The following is a 19097-nucleotide window of genomic DNA, read 5'->3' as shown; positions in this document are numbered from 1 at the left end:
ATGGCAGCTGAGTGAAGAGAGTTCCTCCAGGAGGAGCTGAAGTCTCTACCAAGAGGGCTCTGCAGATGAGGTGTCTGGTGCACAGGTTCCTCCTAGATTCTAATGAAATTAAGATTTAAAATAAAGGGTCACTATTTCCTTCTACTACATTCAGAGGTATATTTAGGTAGCATGTGTATGTTCTAGAAATGCACTATAGCCCAGATCAGAAGTAGAGATGTTAGGTGCTAGTCAGTTCTTTTAAAAAAACAACCAAAACTGAGTTCTTACCAATTTTCTTTGAAGATGTAAAACCTAACAAAACAAAAAATACCTTCAACTAAATTATTTTGTCTACCCATGTAAACAGCACTTGGAACTGGTTTGAATATTGGATTTCCTAGGTGGGCAAGAAAAAAGACACCATAAATTACAGCTTTTAACTGTGGAAAACATAAATATTGTTGTCCTGTAAAATGAGCTACATTTGATATGGTGAAAAAATAATTAACCTCATTGAAACCTAGAATCTGTTAGCCAGTTTTCTATTCAAAAGGAAAACACAGATATGGGAACAAAGCTATAACTCAGGAAAAATAAGCAGAGAGAAGAAAAGCAAGGAAGAAAGGGGGTTGGGTACTTCTCTCATCAGCTGTTCCTGATACATTTCAGGTCACAAAGTCGCCACCATCAACCAAGGTCTTTTAAGAAACATCCAGCATGACATCCCAAGGTCACAAGGGTGACAAGGTCACAAGGTCACCACCATCAACCAAGGTCTTGTAAGAAACATCCAGCATGTCATCCCAGGTGCATCAGGAAAAGCTGAGAGTAAGTGTTAATGACAAACAGGTGTGCCAAGGATGTGTGAGGAAACAGAGAGCACTGGATGTTTCACACTATCTCAGATTACTTTTTATCTAATTAATTTGTCTTCATCAGATTTGGGCCAGCTTAACAGCAGGAAATTAATATCTTGGGGATCTATACAACAACAACAACAAAAAAGCTGTAAACCTTACTAAGAAGCATCATGTCTTCATTAGTTTACTGGTATTCCAAGGAAAAATAAAAAAGGGGGAAAAACAAAAGAGCAAGAAAACTTGCAAAGGCAAACACCACAATGTTTTATGGGATCTGGAGAAGCAGTTAAAGCAGTAAAGGGGGAGGAGAAAACCCCACAAACAAGCCACACAAAATGCCCAAGGACTGCTGGGGGTCCAGGGACTCTGTTCCAAGGTCCCTGGTGGTGGCAGTGGGAGCAAGCACAGCGAACACTTCTCACCGTTCCTTTTCCTCCCCTCGTCCTTGGCCGCTTTCTGCGGTGCCATCACTTTCTGCAGGGAGCTCCGGCCAGAGCTGGGCTTTCCCGACCCATTGCTGAGGATGGAGCCGTTTTGACTCGGGGACTGGCTGCAAGTAACCATAGCAACAAGGCAGGACGTGAGTTCTTCCTCCTCCCAAACCTCGTTTCAAGGTTATTTCATTTGCACGGTTCGCATTGCTTGGGTTTGCAACGACCGGGTTGGTACCATAGGGAGGCAGGATAGAAACAGCACACAGCAACACAGTAAAGGTAGGAGCAGAGTGATGGGAGGTGAACAGGATTTTCTCAATTAGTTCAGGGCTGATGGGTGGCTTGGAATGCAACTGCTCCTCATGCACAAGCCCCACGATGATAAAAGTGTCACCAACCAAGGACAAAAAGTCCCATTGTCAATTCAGTGTCATTAACCCAGACAAAATAAAGTAGACCTTTGTTTCAGGATGTATGGCTAAACCAACTCCTCTATTATTTAGCCTGCATTTACAGTCAACTGTTGTCAGCCACAATGCAAAATACACTCACTCTGCACATATGCACGCACAAAGTGATAAGACAATTCTCCTTTTCTCCTTTTGGCACATACCCCACTTTAACCAGCACCCTCATTGGCTGAAACCCCTCAGAAAATGCTGGTTTAAATCAGCCATTGCACATCCTTGTCCTGAAACTGGTCCCTGCTCAGGGTGAGGAGGGAGGGAAGGGCAGAAGCGCTGTGCATTCAGTCCCAGCCAGGAGCAAGGACAGAAATGAGCAGTGTGCTCTGGGCTGTGCTGGGAGCAAGATCCCACCACTGCTTTCCTGCTTTCTGGGGTAGACAAGTTACTCAAATCCTAATGCACAAGCTGGAAAAGGCAGGCCACAGTAGAATATGGTACATTTGGTGCTAGTCTGCATCCAGACAGAGTCACGTTTTTTTCATGTATGAAACTTGCCACAAAGGGAAGGAAAACTCTCCTCATCAGGACCTGTGTGATTATTCACAAACCTATCTGCAATCTACCACTGAGTTGTTATGGGCAGTGACAGAGTGATGATGTAGAGAGGTTACATTAAAGAAAAAGAATGGGCCTAGTCACAGAGGCTTCCATTTACAGAGAAAAAGAATCAAATTAAATTCTACTGCTGTCACAATGATTTTATATAACCAGAAAATGGTACAAAAAGAAAACAACTGTTGAAACCATCCCAAAAATCATTGCCAATACTGGATCATCAGCTTGAAACATTCAATTACTTCCAGGTCTGGCCACCCTGCCTGGTGTAAGTACAAAGTGTTTACTGTGGTCAGAACAGCAAGGGACAAATATGAGGAAAGCAATTCTTGAGGACTCCCCTTTTGAAGATAGCCTAGGTGAAAAATGTATAATTTGAGACAAGCTCTTTCTAGCTACAGGACTTTAGGAGAACTCAGCATGCAACCAGCTCAGTCCAGCCTGAGGGTTTCCTTGTGAAATCCTATTGAAAATAAGTATTCTTGAGAAGCAGGATTCCTCCCTATAAACCTGTCTGTCACTGCTAAATGAATAATCCCAGCCCAGTAAAAAAAATCCATCCAGGGACAGACAATACCTGAAGAAAATCTGCTCAACTTGGGAACACAGAAAAGAAATGAGCATGGATAGCTTGCACAATGATTTCTGTGGTGACACTAATCCAAATATTCCTTCTTTTTAAGTGGCCCTCGGATTACTAACTGAGAAGTTTCTGTCAGTGGTGATAGCAGAGAAAATAGTCTGATCAGTTACCAGCCACTTCATAGCTGTCTGGTTTGAATTGACCTTTCCAGGCTGTAAAGTACCCTGAATGAAAGAGCAAACACATAAAGGTCAAGAAATATTTCTTCATCTTCAGCAACCATTAAATTCCATTTCCAGACATAGCTCCTGGGAATGAGAAATACTGAAATTGTACATGTTCTCACTTACTCAAGTAATCACCCTGAAGGAGGGAAAACTAACTCTTAGTTATTTGCTTAGAAGGTCACCAAGGTTCAGCACATTTTATAATGAGAATAACCTTCTTGCACCAAGTTTGCTTATCAACATTTGTTTAAAATGGTGCAGATTAAGTGGGGGATTTCTGCTCTCACTCGAAGGTGAGTGAGGTGCTTAATCACTTTAGTTAGAGGATTAAGAGAGCTGGTTTGCATTTCCTCATGTGTATTTGCACATGGCTTTGGAGAGGCTTCAAAACATTTCAAAGAACAATTCCTACAAAGACTTGACCTGCCCAGCACCAGCAAGCACTGAAGGTGTCACGGTCATCTTTCATTTGTCATTTCCTCAAAAGATGGAAGATTTTAAAAGAGACAGGTGTGTTTGGTTCACATGGGCTGTAGGACCTAACCCTCATATTTCAACGATTTGTAGTGTGAGCAACACCTCACTGGCATTAAATGACAGAAGAACAGTTTACATCCAATTGCAGCTGGCTCACTTTTCTGTACTGCTATGCCCTGCAGACAGCTCTGTCCACATTCCTGGTCATTTACCACACAGCCAAAGGAGTATGACAAACCAGGCACCAGCTCAGGATCCTTCTCTCTGTTTTTCTGCAGGGAAAACCTCAGCTGGTGACCACTGGGGATGTCTACCCACCCAGAAGAGCAGAAGTGTGGGTCCACACCATGCTGGCTGACACCTTCCCTTCCAGCATGTCCCTGTCACAGTGTGCAGCAACACTGGGCCAAGCATACCAAGATTTCCCATTATTCCAAAGGGGGAAAATACTGGACAAGATGAGGTGACTCAGCCAGGAAGGCTTGGTTTTCTCTAGAATTACTCTGCATTAGTCATCTGCTTTCCTTGTGTGTTATCAAATCCCTTCAAGCGGCCAGGCCCGTGTAACACCTGTGAGCTACACAACAACAGTTCCCTCTGTTCAGGCTGTTTATGTAAAAGGCTTATTTTCCTCTGTTCCCTTCAGCATCTATGCTCAGCTCCACTCTTATTTAATACCAAGGAGAACGGGTCAAGGGAAAACTGGCCTCAAAGCAAGCAAAACAGCTGGAATAAAGGGATAAACTGCTTTCCTTGCCTGCAAGGACTGAGAAAAGAAATATTCAGCTGTTCTGTTGATGGTTGAGAGCAGACATGAGGTAAAACTTCCTAACAGGAAAGGCAGGAGAGAACAGATTGCTGGAGGAGGTTGTGATCATCCCACCAGTGGAAGACTTTAAAATAAGGTAGATAAAGTTGAGTTAGGGGGGTGTTTGATGCTGGAGCAGAGAAGAGGAGCCATATAGCTTCTTGAGGATCTTGAATCCATGATCCTACAAGCCTACAGACTTCATGATGAAGAGAGTGCAAACCTGGGACACTTTACCCTAGACACTATCTAGTCTACTCTTACACTTCACAACTTTTGTCCTGCTGTAGATGCTCTGGATCTAGAGGTCTTCCATAATTTAGTGGGTGTTTAGGGTTTCCCTTTCTGCTAGTGAAGGTGTTGGGTCCAAATCTGGAGTGACAGAGCCTGCCAGTGGAGTGACAGTAATTTACAGTGGCTGAGGACCTGTCTTATGGTTCCTTGAGGAAATTACCAGTGCTCATGCTACAGGTCTCACCTTTCATTTGGGCTCATCTCTCATGCAACACCAACATGCACATAAAAGCCACTTCACCTCCTTGTTAAGACTTCACTTGGCTTTATCCCATACTTTGCAGCAATCTCACACATCCAGCCCAGGCCAGTATTTTGCCAAGGATCCATCCTGGAGAGGAGCCATCTGCCACTGACAGAGCCTGGGTGCCAAACCTCACAGCACCCAGCAGCACACATCCTATTAAACCCCTCTGTGGAAAGGCAGCAGCTGCCAGCCCGTACCTTTTCCTGGTTTCATTGGATTTGGCAGTTTTGATGGTGCTCCCATCCTGGGTAGTTTCTCTCTCCTGGGAGGCAGGAGCATCTCTGACGGGGAGGGGAAGGATGACAGTCTCCTGAGTCACAGGTAAAACCTCATCCTCTGCTCCCTGCTGACCCAAGTGTTGCTTGGCATAGTCAAAGCCTTGTACTGGCTGCAAAAAAAAAAAAAAAAAAAAAAAACCCAGGAGAAATAACAGAAATTTCCAGCCTGCACTAGATTTAACATAAATTTTCAAATTCAATGCAAAAATTTTCACTACTCCTTAACTTTTTTAATTATGTGGCAGGTAAAAATACATAGATTACCATGTGAATGCCCAACAGGAAACCAATTTTCTGACGAGATCTTCATTCCATACATTTTAAACATGATTAGTATAAAATTGATCTTGGCTAACCTTTCTTACTGTGCTGTAACACCCCCAGAAATTACTTCGACAGACAGTGGGAGAACAAGGATGTGGAACAAAAAATTAGGAGTAAAAAAAAAAAAAAAACATATTGAAAACTTTCTCTGACAAAACCCTTGTGTTTCCAAAGAGGGTGGGAGTAATTTATTCCCAGTCAAGCCAAAGTAAAAAAGGCACACATCAGAAAGTTTCATGGGCAACGTTTTCCAGAAAAGAATCTTTTTCAGATCAGTGAAATTATATTTCCCCTGGCTTGCCAGTTGCCTACTGGGAAGGATATTATTGACTTCACTTGTTTCTCTTGGGAAGTGGCATTTCACCAGAGCCTTGCAGCAGGGTAGTTCTTGCCCAGCAGAACTAACACATGCCTTCTGGGCAAAGCAGCCAAGAAAAGGTGGATTCTCTCAATAGAAAAATTAAACATTTAGACAAAATTTGATTTTCCAAATTGCATTTTCAATTAGAAGGAAAAAAAAATCAACCCACATTATTTGCTGGAAAAAATTATGAAAAATAAATCAAAGAAATTCCTGACCACCTCTGGAAAATTGCTACACTAAATAAAATGAACTTACCAAAAATAGGAAGGTTGCTCTTCCTGAAGTACAAAGACTATTGACAATGTGCTAAGAAAAGACCACAAAACACTTCAAAGTTGAGAAAATGCTGAGTTTAAACCTCACACATACTTTGGGAAATATTTTGGAATTACTTCATGACTGATTAGTATCTCCAGGTTCCTGTCATGTCATCACTGAATATTTTCATTCCAAAAGAAAATCAGCAGGAGAAAAAAAATTGCTGTTGACACAGAAAAATTGTTGTGTCCCTTACTAAATCTGGGCTGCAGTTCTAAATTCAGATGCATTTCACAGGTGATCTCAGTTTGAAAAGAACAGGGCTGTTTTTCACTTTTTGCAACATAACAAATGCTTTTCCTTTATGTGGACCTGCATGGTATTCCCAAATTCCTGTTCAAACTGAGGCTAATGACTCCTAATGTGTTCCCATACTTCAGCATTCCTCTAATAAAAAGCTTCAGAGCTTTAAGGCCAGGCTAATGCTGATAAGGAGGAGCAGACAACCCCACAAATCACCCCCATGGAACTTGCAATGTATCAGAGAAATGCTAATTCACCCCTCCATGGCAAGCAGGGTATCACAAAACAGCCACCAAATGAGCTACAGAGGTAGCAAATGAAGGAAGGGAAGCAGAAGCTGTGTGAAGGACAGCTAAGAAAAAACACTGCACAGCATCCTACATAATAATATTGTTAATTAAACTGATGTTTTTCAACCTCATTTTAAATATTAAGTGTCAGTTAGGACGCCCCTAGATATTCTGAACAAAGGTAACGAGAGAGAAGAGGTGATTAAATCAGTTCTCTTTCCATGCCTTTGAAAGAGTAAAAAAGTTTCAACGTCATATCTTATTTAAAAAAAGAAGACAAGAAAAAAAAAACCCCACAAACACAAACCAATAAAAACTCTCCAAACAAAAAAAACAAACCAAACCAGAAACAACAGGACATGAGAATTACTAAAGAATTCTGCAGTGTCCCAGCTCAGATCTGCCACAGGAAGAAAATGAAGGATTATTTTAATCAGAGTTCTACTTACCACCATGTCCAGTAACAAACTGCAATAAAAGGAGAGCTGAGAAAGTCATCCTCATCAGCAGACATATTGCATTAAATAAATTTGCTCTTGGATCCCTGCTCTGTAAAAGCCCACAGGAGCAGATGGCTCTGCTACCCCTGGAGGGAATTGGCAGGGCTAAACCACAACCAGGCACTGCTGAAGCACTGCAAACGTAGATGGCCAATACATCCAAAATACTGAAGGACTGAGATTCTAATATTGCTTTTAAAATAATAAATGGATAGACAGAGACCTCTGGATTACACTGCCTGGCAAAGGGCAGACAATGCAGGAGAGTTGTTTCTGGGACTCTTTTTCCTTGTAATGATCATTATGAGGGACACTAAAGGCGGGGGGGAGAGGGGGAAGGAAGGAAGGAAGGAAGGAAGGAAGGAAGGAAGGAAGGAAGGAAGGAAGGAAGGAAGGAAGGAAGGAAGGAAGGAAGGAAGGAAGGAAGGAAGGAAGGAAGGAAGGAAGGAAGGAAGGAAGGAAGGAAGGAAGGAAGGAAGGAAGGAAGGAAGGAAGGAAGGAAGGAAGGAAGGAAGGAAGGAAGGAAGGAAGGAAGGAAGGAAGGAAGGAAGGAAGGAAGGAAGGAAGGAAGGAAGGAAGGAAGGAAGGAGAAAAAGAGATAGATCAGGCTCTCTCCTCTATTTGTTTACCCAGGTACAGTTTCACTGACTTTTTTTTTTTTCTGTATGCCCTTTATCAAACTGATAAGGCTTGTTTTCCCATGGCCTGCAGCACTTGCTTTTGCTTGTGGGTCTTAGACAACAGGTATTATCTCTCTTTGCCTGCAAACTTATTGTTTCGTGGTCTAAAAAAAAAAGTGAGGGGATAAATGAGATTCTAGACTTTAAAGAAGCATGCTGTGAATTGGAAAGCAAGGCAGGTAAAAGTTAACATCCACTGAAAACCTCAAAGCAAAAACGGTTGCTTAAAATAAAAAGAGCATTGAAATAACACTAAAATAAAATCCCATCAGAATTTCACCAACTTGAATTTATACTTCTTTCATTTTACAGCTAGAGAGAAAATCGAGGGAGAAAAAAAGTATTTTTCAATTTTCCTTTTCCCTGCAACCACATCCAGATATCCCTGACTGCTGAGCCAATCCAGAACAGCAACACAATTCCCAAGAGAGATCTTATAAACCACAGTCTGCCACAAGACAAAAGTCATGCCTTAATTACCAGGCTCAAGCAGCAGGCCTGCTGCTCTACTCCATCACCTCATCACCTCCCACTGCCGTGCACGGATATTTAACTCTGAATGTGCCACTGCCCTGTGTCTGTGCCATTGCCCTGTGTCCATGTCATTACCCTGTGTCTGTGCCACTGCCCTGTGTCTCCTTGTGTCCCTGTCACTGCCCTGTGCCATTGCCCTGTGTCTGTGCCAATGCCCTGTATCTCTGCCATTGCCCTGTGTCCATGTCATTACCCTGTGTCTGTGCCATTGCCCTGTGTCCGTGCCATTGCCCTGTGTCCGTGCCACTGCCCTGTGTCCCCCTGAGTCCGTGCCATTGCCCTGTGGCCCCCTGTGTCCGTGCCATTGCCCTGTGTCCCTGCCACTGCCCTGTGTCCGTGCCTCCTGCCCGGCCGAGGGATGTGGAGTTGAGCCCTGCCAGGAGCCGCAGCCTCCCTTCCTCCCGCAGCTCTGCAGCACCCAGCAGCTCTCCCCTGCCAGCTCCCTGGAGCACGGCTCCTGGAGCCCGAGCACGGCTGGCAAACGCACCTGAGATGCAGGTATCCCGTGGGAGCCTCCTCTCCTCCCTACGCAGGTTACTGGATGTTCAAAAGGTATCACAAAATGGGCTCCGGTGGTTCAAGAGCAAATCTCAGATGCACGGAGGGAAAATGCTAAAACGGCTGCTTAAACTACAAATCACCCCACTGTGACTCCACTTCCAGCAGAGTCAGCATTAATCAGCAGTCTCAAGCACTTTGCTCAGCCATGAAATACAGCAGACTCATTTTAAATGTGATATGGATATGTGCTTATTTGTACTCCCACACTGCAGGAAATATGGCAATTACTGTTCAAGCAATTACCACTATCCCTAACACTGGAATTAAAAATAAAACTATAACTCTTCAAAATTACCTTATTTCATTATCTTCTCAAAATACGTTTCCTAGCCTTATTTTAATGAAAGATGCTGAAATCAGGAATGACCAAACCAGTCCACTCCCAGTTCCACTGCAGGATTTATCTTCCACAGTCCCTATACCACCATAAACTCGAAACTAGACCTGGCAGAACCTTTCTGATGGAGCCATCATTGTGAAACTAAATGGAAAGCAATTTAGCTTTCATTTGGAAATGCATCATTTTTCAGATAATGAATTAAATTAAATTAAATTAAATTAAATTAAATTAAATTTTATGGAGTCTCAAAATAAACCGGAAAGGAGAAATGCACTCTGGAAGGGAACCTTTTGCACTCCAGCTGCAATGAGAACAAACCTGCAGGAAAAGTTCCTGAAATGACTGTCGTGTGGGTGCTGGGAGCTCAGCACCAATTGTTTTCTTCGAGCAATTTTAGATCCAGCTCCTATCTGACAGCTGATGGAAATGTAACCTGACTGAACAGGCTTTAACCTGAGCATGTATCTTAAAGCCTGATTAAATCTGGTTTCTCAGGAACAGTAAAAATTTAATTTTGTCTTTCTTTTGGAATGAAAACAATGGAATAAAATATGAAAATACTTTCAAGTTTTTTCTGTGCTGCAATTTCAACCAGCAGTAGGTTAGTTTTGGTTTTTGGGGTTTTTTTACACAGCAACTATCTTCAGCTGATAAACATCCCATATTGATGGGCAGTTCAAATCAATGTACAAGTTTTGTCTTATTTTTCTTCTTTAGCTGGGACCAAGATTATGCATAAAAAAGAATCAAATGGTGCATAGCATTTGCAACAGCCCCTAATAAAGCATAATTTGCATTTTAGGGGCTTCAATTTGGCATCAAATAGCACTGCAGTGATATTTATTCTTGTCTGTGTTTGTGATATTGTGTGTTTCACTTTTGCAGATCTAGTCTTAACACCGTGTAGATAATAGTAGATAAATAGACAAGCACACTGGAACCAAAATGGAAATGTCTTTCCTGTATCATTTTTGATACAAATATCTGGTTTCCAACTGGCACCAGCTGCACCCATCTGCATCCAACCCAAGATAAGGAGAAAAGAGCTGTCAAATGCATCATGCTTCCCATCAACTCTTTTTCCAATCTACATTTTTCAGCAGAAGCAACAGAGCTGAAATCTCAATAATCCTGCTGTCTGAAGCATTAAGAAACCAAAGAAAAAAATCATCATCTCAATCCCATGCCAGTGTAGAAGAACAAAGCCAGCTAAAAGGGCAAAGGAACAGTCTGACCTACACACAGGCTCCATGGGCTAACAACTCCTATCTTTGGGTGGACCTGATCAAGAGCCATTGAGTAGCAGCATTGAGAGGGCAGACTTTTTCACTACGGAGATAAAACAGTATTCCATGACATTTTTCTGTCAGAGGATCAAACCTGGAAGTGCATTTGATTGGGGGAAAAAGAATTATTGTAATTGAAATTACAAGAATTACAATTGAAGAATTTTTGTATTTCTTGTAAGAAAAACGTAATTGTTTGAACCCAACTAGCAATGCACATAAATAAATTAGAAAGTCCAAAACACCTAAAAGAAAAATATCAGTAGGAGAAAAAAAAAAATTCATAGATTGTCTATTCTGGATTAGCAGTTTGGGCCAGGTGTGAACTGCTGCCAAACTTCAGACACTCCCACCTTCAGCAGGCAGGAACAGCTGAGGCCATGGTGTTTGAGCTCCTACGGGAGATGTGCAGCTCCAAGCTGTGAGCAACAACCCTTGCAAATCCAACCATCCTCCAACTGCATCTATCCAAGAGCCACAGCCTCAGCAGGCAGATGGATTTCTGGGCCTGGGGCTGGGTCACTGACCTTGGCTCTCTGGGGCAGGTTCATCATGGTGTCAGGTTTGAAGTCGTTCTTGTTCTTCCTGCAGAGCACGGCGGTGATGATGATGATGATGACGGTGACCACAGCAATGGGAGCCAGCACGGCCGCGATGATCCACAGGTTGTTTGGGGGGTTCTTCACCACAGCTGCAGAAAAAGGCAAACCAACATGGGTCAGCTTCTCTGGGCAAGGTCCCTGTTGCTCCCAGCCTTCAGTTGCCTCCATGTAGAAATTAGTATAAAAGCACTGTAAGTAATCTAGCTTTTAAATAGCTTTATATAATTTACTAGGGGGGAAAAAAGTGGGGGAAATCAGCTACACTGTTGAATTCACAAGTCCCTGGGCTCTTTTCTCTTCATTTCATGATACCTGGTTATATGTAAAAACAGACATCTCCTCCAAAGTCAAGATGGATGCCATATAAGATATCACTCCAATGGTTCATTTACACAATAAACAAACAAATAAAAGTTGCAAGTAATGCATCCTTAACTATTTTTCAAACACAAACCCAGCTCAGAGCAAGGTAGCATAGCACTTTTGTTAAAGGAATACACATGGAGTCCATACATGGTGTCAAAGGTTCAGCAGGAGCAAACTGGCAGAGCTTTTTAGACAACAGTGAAACTAGCTTGAATAGTTTTTATCAATAAGGCAATAAGAAGATGCTTCTCTTGTGCTCTAGAAATAATTCATCATAGTTCAGGTCAAAAAGAATTCATCATTTCTGAAGAAGTGGAAAAAACAAGGCTGGAAAGAACTACTTGCAGATCTATTAATGATGGCACCTGGAAAAGGGTACATTTCAGAAATGCAGTGATGCAGAAACATTTTAGACTCAATTTCATCAGAATAATCTCTCTGATAATGAACCTTCACCTTGTCCACACACAGGAGGTCCTCCCGTGGCGCATTCCCAGTTCTCTCATTTCACTACATTTCTTTCTGGAAAAACAATCAGGCAACCTCCTTATAATGCTGAACTTTTGCAGTAGGGAAAAACTTACTGGACTTCCCCATACTATGGCTGTTTTATTTTGCTGTGGCACTGGTGGGTTGCTGGTGTGGACAGGCCATTGTGAGAACATCAGCACAAAGCAGCTGTTCCCATTTCCCGGGGACCCGGCGCTTTCAAATGTCATTGAGCTTCATGAGCTGTCAGAGGCACTCAGCATCTCCCAGGATCAGACTTCAAATGCAAACCAGCTCGTTCTGCAGCACCTATTAGGAACAGCTGAAAGCCTGCCCAGAGCCTGAGCCTGTTTTCTTTGTAGATCTGCAACTTTTTGCAAAGCCGGTGAAGTTTTGCGGGAACAGCACCATTAGGCTCAGAGCTTGAGCAAGACTGAAAAAAGGCCAGGTTGGAGAATTTCAAGGTTCACTTTTCAACAGACTCGCAGAATTCCTCATTATTGACTTTGACATTTAGTTTGGGGATGAAAGGGCTGTGGGGAAGGAAACGGAATCTGAATTTTAACAAATAACAAAAACTTTAATTGTAGACTGCTGCTGTGGAAGCAGCAAACAAGGGTTGAAAAATAAATATTTATTCTTTCTAAGAGATACAGAGGAAATTATGACCTTATGGCTAATAGGATAGACATTTAGGAGTCCTAATTTGCATCCTTAATTCAGTTACCAGACTCCAGTGTGGCCTAAAGTCACCTCATGGTACATTCAACTCACTAAGACTTCAGTGGAATTTGAAACAAGCTTTTCATTCTGTTGTAACTCAGTCTCTGGCTCATAACACAGGAACATCCAATTTTTTGTGTTATTATTCATCTGTCTAGCCTAACCCAGCTATGAGCTCCCGAGGGTATGTGTCTCTTCTTACAGTATTTTGGGACAGAACTTTTCATTCTGCTAGAAAAGAAATTACAATGAGCAAAAATGAAATCCACACAAAGTATTTTCTGTGGCAATACAAAGGCAGACTACAAATAACCGTATCCAAAAGGAAATAAATTGGGGGTTTTCCCATAATAAGGTATAAAGATGGAATTACCTCCTACATTTCAAATACTCTACCTTCAGAATTTCAGTTACCTCAGATAACAATTTCAATTTCTGCATATTCTCTTTTTACAGTGATCTATGCATACGTGGCTGGTATGAAAATCTACAGATGAGTAAGTCTGCCTTATCAGACCAAGGAAATCCAAAGTTAGATGATGAGCAGTAGATTCCATAATTGCCTAAATACTTGCATAAATATAAATCACATCACTGCACAAAGAGTTAGGAAACTGCTATATCTATGTCTTCTTTACTAAAAAAAAAATACATTAAAGAAATATCCTCATGGAAAACAAAATTACTTAGAATTGAAATGCTGGAATTTATGGAATGAAGATGCCCAGGTTCAGCTGAGTTAAAATCAGCAGAAGGCCACAATCAAATCAAGGATCAGATACAGTACATGGTGCATTCTCTGGAAATAGTATCATATTTCAGTCTTCTTACTCAATCCTATGTTTATAGATGATAAATAAATTACTCATTACAGTGGTCTCTTCTTTTCCTGTCACCATTTCATGTAATTATTTCAGTAACACCATTCCTCCAGGCAGATATAATTGCACCAGGGACACCCATTTAATGTGCTGTTTCAGCAGTAAGGACACCCAGTGCAGAAGTCCACTATATAATTTTGATTCCTTCTAAAGAAATACTTGAGCAAAGTGGAGAAATCCAGTTGGCAAAAGGCATGGATTTGTACACTGAGCTGTTAACTGTGTGATAAAACAGGCTTCTACACAGGTTAATGACTATGGGCCAAATTTATAGAATTGTCTAAAAAAAACATTTAAAGAAACCTGTGTCCACAATTACTCAGTAACTGATGAAGGTCTTAAAAGAGAAAATTGAAAAGAGAGAAAATTTATTTTGCAAGAATGCATTATTTTTGGCCACATTATTCTGAATGATATTATCATATCTTGAATGTGAAAGCCGCCCATATGCACAAGTAGCTCTTTTCAACTTCATTTTTCTGGTTTGTGTCTAAACAATATCTTTAGCAACCATGTAGTTTTCTTAGTGAAAATTATTATTAAAAATAAAATAATCCCCTTGAGATAAAAAGAATCTACATTGTTTTGACCAAGTCAAAAATAAGGGACATTTTAATAACCACCACATTTTACTTTTTTTGGCCAAGTTTGGCCAAGTAAAGAGCAACTTTTCCCCAGTCATCATTAGCGTGGTGTCATGGTTTCGTCAGCAGCATCAGAATGAATTCTGACTTCCCACAGTGTACAGTTCATGGGATAAAGCAACGATTAAGTGTGGAATTTTTCAAAGGACTCTTACGATCAGCTTGAACTTGGATGACATAGCCCAGCGTCAAGGCCATCCTCTGGGAGTCAACCGTGCTCAGAATTTTGGCAGCTGCAGTGCCCAGCAAAGGCTTCCCATTGTATAAAGTGTAATATGTCAGTTCAGCTGGCTCCTTGGGTCCTGGGATACGTTGGATTTTTACCATCTTTGAGGGAAATAAATAAATAAACAAATAAATCAGGAGAGAAAGAGAAATAAACTGTGCTTGTGTTGTACCGCTGCAAAACCCACCAGGAGCTATTTGGAGGCAGTGCCCACAGGGAACTCCTTCAAGACCTCCTACAAGCATAAGCTCCATGCAAATATTCTCATAGAGCTTCTCCCCTTCAGAGCCCAGGCTATTAAATCAGTCAGTCTGATTTAAACAGACTTTTCTTCTAAAAAATTTAAACATAACCCTAAGGTAAAACTCTACACTAAGAAAATCATGCAATAAAGAGGAAAGGATCAAACTTTTGGACATTACAGTCCTCTGTAAAGGGGAAATTCTTATAATCTGTTCTAATACTGAAAACTCTACAAGCATATTGCAGATAAAAAAATAGCCTCACATTTCCTTTCTATACCCAATACTTTTTTGTCCCAGGTTGATAACAAAGGGATCATGCTTTTCCCATTTTATTCTGCAGAACACTGGCAGAATTTTTCCATTGTACCTCTACCTTTCCTGAGAGTGAAGAAAGTGTCAAACTTTTCAAAGAAAACTCCTTTTTCTTCTCTCTAATGATGAGAAGAAAAAGGAGTTTTGTGATTCTTCTCCATTATGTTATGGACTAAAATTTTACAAAACCCCGACTTTTACAAAAGTTCAATTTGGCAGGTAAAATGTGTTCCTTCTTTTAAATTCTTTCACAATACAAAGAATTGTGTGGGCAAATGGGAAATGTAATAACTTGAGTTTATACCTTAAAACAAACAATTCTTGCAAAATATAATTTAATTCTTTTTTTAAATAACTAATTTTTGAAGATTGAAGAAGAAATTTTTTAATTGCCCATAGCATCCATTGGCTTAATTGGTGAGAAAACAAAATATGATCTGTTCAAAACACTGAATGTAAAATGTTGCAAATAGAAAGATGATTAATAAATTACTCAGGTCTGAAGTCTCTGCTTCATAATATGATGTGGGGACACATGATTTGATGACTAACTCTGTATAAATAAAGGCTGCTTCTTACATTTTTTTCCAAAAAAAAGAAAAATAAAATCTTGCTTTGTGTTACCTAGGAAACTTTTATCACAAAAAAAAAAAAAAAAAAAAAAAAAAACAAAAAAAAAAAACCCTTGGAACTCTTCAGTATGCTGAATAGGCTAAAATATGTACTTTGTACCAATCTTCATAGCAACCAGAGAGAAAATATTTATGAACACTGATTAACTAATGATGATTTGTGGAGGATGACAAGCATGCCAACACGGCTGGCTCCAGAAAAAGGCACGGTTAGCAGCACCAGGCATTCTGCCCTCGCTGCTCTGATATCCATGAGAAATACGGGAAAAATTCAGCCTAGAAATTTAGTTGGACATGTCTATGACAGGAACTGAAGCAGGAGACATGCAAGCAAAGCACACAGGTCCCTTGAGCACCTGCACAGTGTAGCTGCCTACAGTAGTGGCACGTCTGAATCTTCTCCCCTGCTGGTGGGACATCATGAACAGCGGGGCCAGGCGCTGCTCCATCAGCCTGGCAAAGCTCTGGTTGTTCAGCCCCAGCAGGGCAATATCCACCCCTTGGATGACTGTGGGAATGGAGAAAAAAACACATATCAGCACTTCCTGCAGGGGCAGGTAGAGTATCACGTGGTCTGTGGGATAGCTTGGGACAGGGACGTGCAGACTAACTTGAAAGAAAAATACCTGGACACTGTTATCCCCTCTGTGGGGATATAACACATTTCTATTTCAATCCCTGCCCTGCTCATCTCATATCATTGGTGATGTTTTGGAGAGTTAAAATCTCAAAATACCATTTCTAGGCCTTCAGTTTAGGGGACCACCTACTCTATGATCTTCAAGGTAAAAATTAGGTTCAAACCTGTCGCTCCTGACTTTCTTGCTTTCAAGTGTTTGAACCTTTGCAGCACCATTCTCACGGAGCTTGATGTAAACAATGTGTATTCTTAGAATTTATCTATGTGTTTTGCATAGTTGTTCTCTGAGATAATTTGACTGATGGTCATAGTGACCAGTGGAGTCAGGAGGTTAACCTTCTTGGGCCAATCCTGGCCCTTTGTAAAAAGTGTATATAAGTTATTGGAGTCAGATAATAAAGAGCCTTCCATGTTTGACCCTGCTGCTGCCTGCTGTCCTCTATGAGGGTCCACACCCACGTCACAACGTGTTGCCCCTCTAACTGAAGGGGTAACACAAACCTATTTGGGAGCTGCTGGGTTTATGCTTATTGCCAGATGCTCCTGTCAGCCAGTTTCTATCCTGAGGATTTGAACCCTGAAGTTTGGATTTTGTGCAGTCTCAAGAAAAATATCCTGTTTGAGAGCACTGAAACCTGAATAAGCATTTCTATAAAAGAAGGCATCTGAAGTATAAATGAATGCAAGATTTAAAAGACACTGGATTCTACAGTTAAAAAAAAGTGATATGACATGCTGATTCAATTCATACATATGTATGGTTCTTCAGTATTATTTCAGAAAAGTCTTCTGGGACCCCCAGGATCTTTTTGAAAACAGAGTTTCCATTGTAATATCAAAAATAATCCATCACAGCAAGTGCACAGGGACAAGAAATGGAGGATCAGGTTCACAGGGTCCATATGGGAGGAGCTGCACCACTCCCTTCAGAGGATCATAATCTCTGCACCAACTTATGTTTTATTTCAAGTTTATGAAAAGATGCAACTGGTACCAAGTCTATTTCATGTCAGGGCCCTTTGCTCTCCTTCTCCTGACCATTAAACTATTCCAGATACAGACACAACAACTAGAAAGGCTTTGGTATCACTCAAAGATGTGTGAGGGAAAGGGTCTCTTTCTTGCCCAGTTATCATTTCTGAAGTCAAAATGATTATGCATGTGAATGTGGCATCTGTGAAATGATTTATTAAAGAAGTATTTTGAAGCCTAAGAGCTTCAAGTGAAATATGCAAAAATCCCTGCACCCAGAGTGTCAGGAAATCATAACTAAGTTCCTTGGTGTAACAGCTTCACCTTTGTCCTTGGGTTATGTCTACGTGTCTCTTTTGATTTCAAACTTAAATTCATATCCCAGAGTATTTTAAAAAAATAACAACAATAACAATAAAGGCCTATTTGTGTCTCAAAATTCTTGGAAAATAATGCTGCTCTCAGAATTGTCTCAACCAGAGTGCTATAAATTCTGAGGTGGGTGTTGTTGGCTGGAGATGTCACTGTTCAAGATGATCAATCACTTATTACTCAGAGTGACTGTGAGTACATTTGCCCAGCTGAAGGCAGGTTCAGTGGGCAGCCACTTATTTCTGTGTAAAATTATTGCACCTCTGTGTTCATGTAAATTAGCACTAAAAAATTATTACCTGGAGTGCCTGGAGGAGGAAAGGACATTAGAAAGTACCTGTTATCACCCAGTAGTCTCTAGTTGATTCTGAGACATCAAGGTTTGGATACTCCAAAGCTTTAAAAATAGAAGATGAAATTACGTCATAAAATTCCAACATCCTGCACAGTATGCATCCCAAAACTGGCTACTCTGAAAGCAATAAATAAAATTGAACTATGGCCCAAGAAGAGATCTAGAGCATAATTTTCAGGGTTACAATTTCTTTTCTGAAAAATAAAAACAAGTGTAAACAGAAGAAGCACTGCCATACAAAGTAGAACATATATCTCCTGCTGCCAAAATACTGGCTGGGACAGAGTCTGGGAGGAAGCCCAGGAAGGCCCAGAACCAAGAAGGATAGGTAATAGGTGCTGCATTCATCTCTGCTGCTTTCTCCCCTGCAGAAAACCAGATGATGAGATTCCATGATGATTCTGTGATTAATCCTTAGGTAGTCAAGACCATAGTTGTAGCCTAAAATAACATGAAAATATACCAGGATCTGACTCCACATGGATTGCAAACGAGACTAAGAAAAGTGTGAGCACACCTTGGAGTGTGGTGCTCTCTCACTGTGCACTGTTTATGGCATTACTACCATATGTGTCTGCATCTGTGAGAAGCTGATATTTGCTGTTGTGGTGCCTTTTGATAGCTCCTCCACCTCCAAAGTGCACTAGGCTGTAAAGCTCAATGTGCTGCTAATTCATTGCACAGCTCAGCGTTTGTTCAATAGATTGATACTGGGGAACTTAATTCAGAAAATATCCATGCTCTGCACGTTGATAGGCTGCTACTGAGTCACCTTGATTTTTAAAGCCCAAAGTGGCTCAGAATAGTAAACATTGTAAAGGATTTGATTATGCACAGTAGCTGCTTCTGAGGAGGATTTCACAGCATGCCCTGAGCTGTGCATTTCCACGACAGACTGCAAAGGCTCTGGAGGAGCCACTGGAGCCTACTGGGAAATGACATGCTCAGAGAACAACCTCAATATTTGTTTGATAAACTGAGACAAC

General features: G+C 41.1%; 1 protein-coding gene across 1 annotated transcript in view; it reads right to left on the bottom strand.

Moving 5' to 3' along the window:
• The window catches only part of KIAA1549L (KIAA1549 like), a gene marked incomplete at both ends in the record, with an annotated part of 129310 nt that overhangs the window by 36663 nt on the left and 73550 nt on the right, over positions 1–19097 (bottom strand). Inside the window, 6 exons of the mRNA XM_083885371.1 lie at positions 1265–1392; positions 5132–5322; positions 11180–11343; positions 14513–14684; positions 16129–16280; positions 18094–18153. Of these exons, the coding sequence (XP_083741497.1) occupies positions 1265–1392; positions 5132–5322; positions 11180–11343; positions 14513–14684; positions 16129–16280; positions 18094–18153 (867 nt within the window). The remainder of the gene's footprint in view (positions 1–1264; positions 1393–5131; positions 5323–11179; positions 11344–14512; positions 14685–16128; positions 16281–18093; positions 18154–19097) is intronic.

The sequence above is a fragment of the Zosterops lateralis genome, assembly GCF_965231275.1.
Source record: "Zosterops lateralis genome assembly, contig: SUPER_6_unloc_1, whole genome shotgun sequence".
In the NCBI taxonomy this organism is placed as follows: domain Eukaryota; kingdom Metazoa; phylum Chordata; class Aves; order Passeriformes; family Zosteropidae; genus Zosterops; species Zosterops lateralis.
Note: the sequence above shows the minus strand (reverse complement) of the source record. Positions and strands in the feature narration are given on the sequence as shown.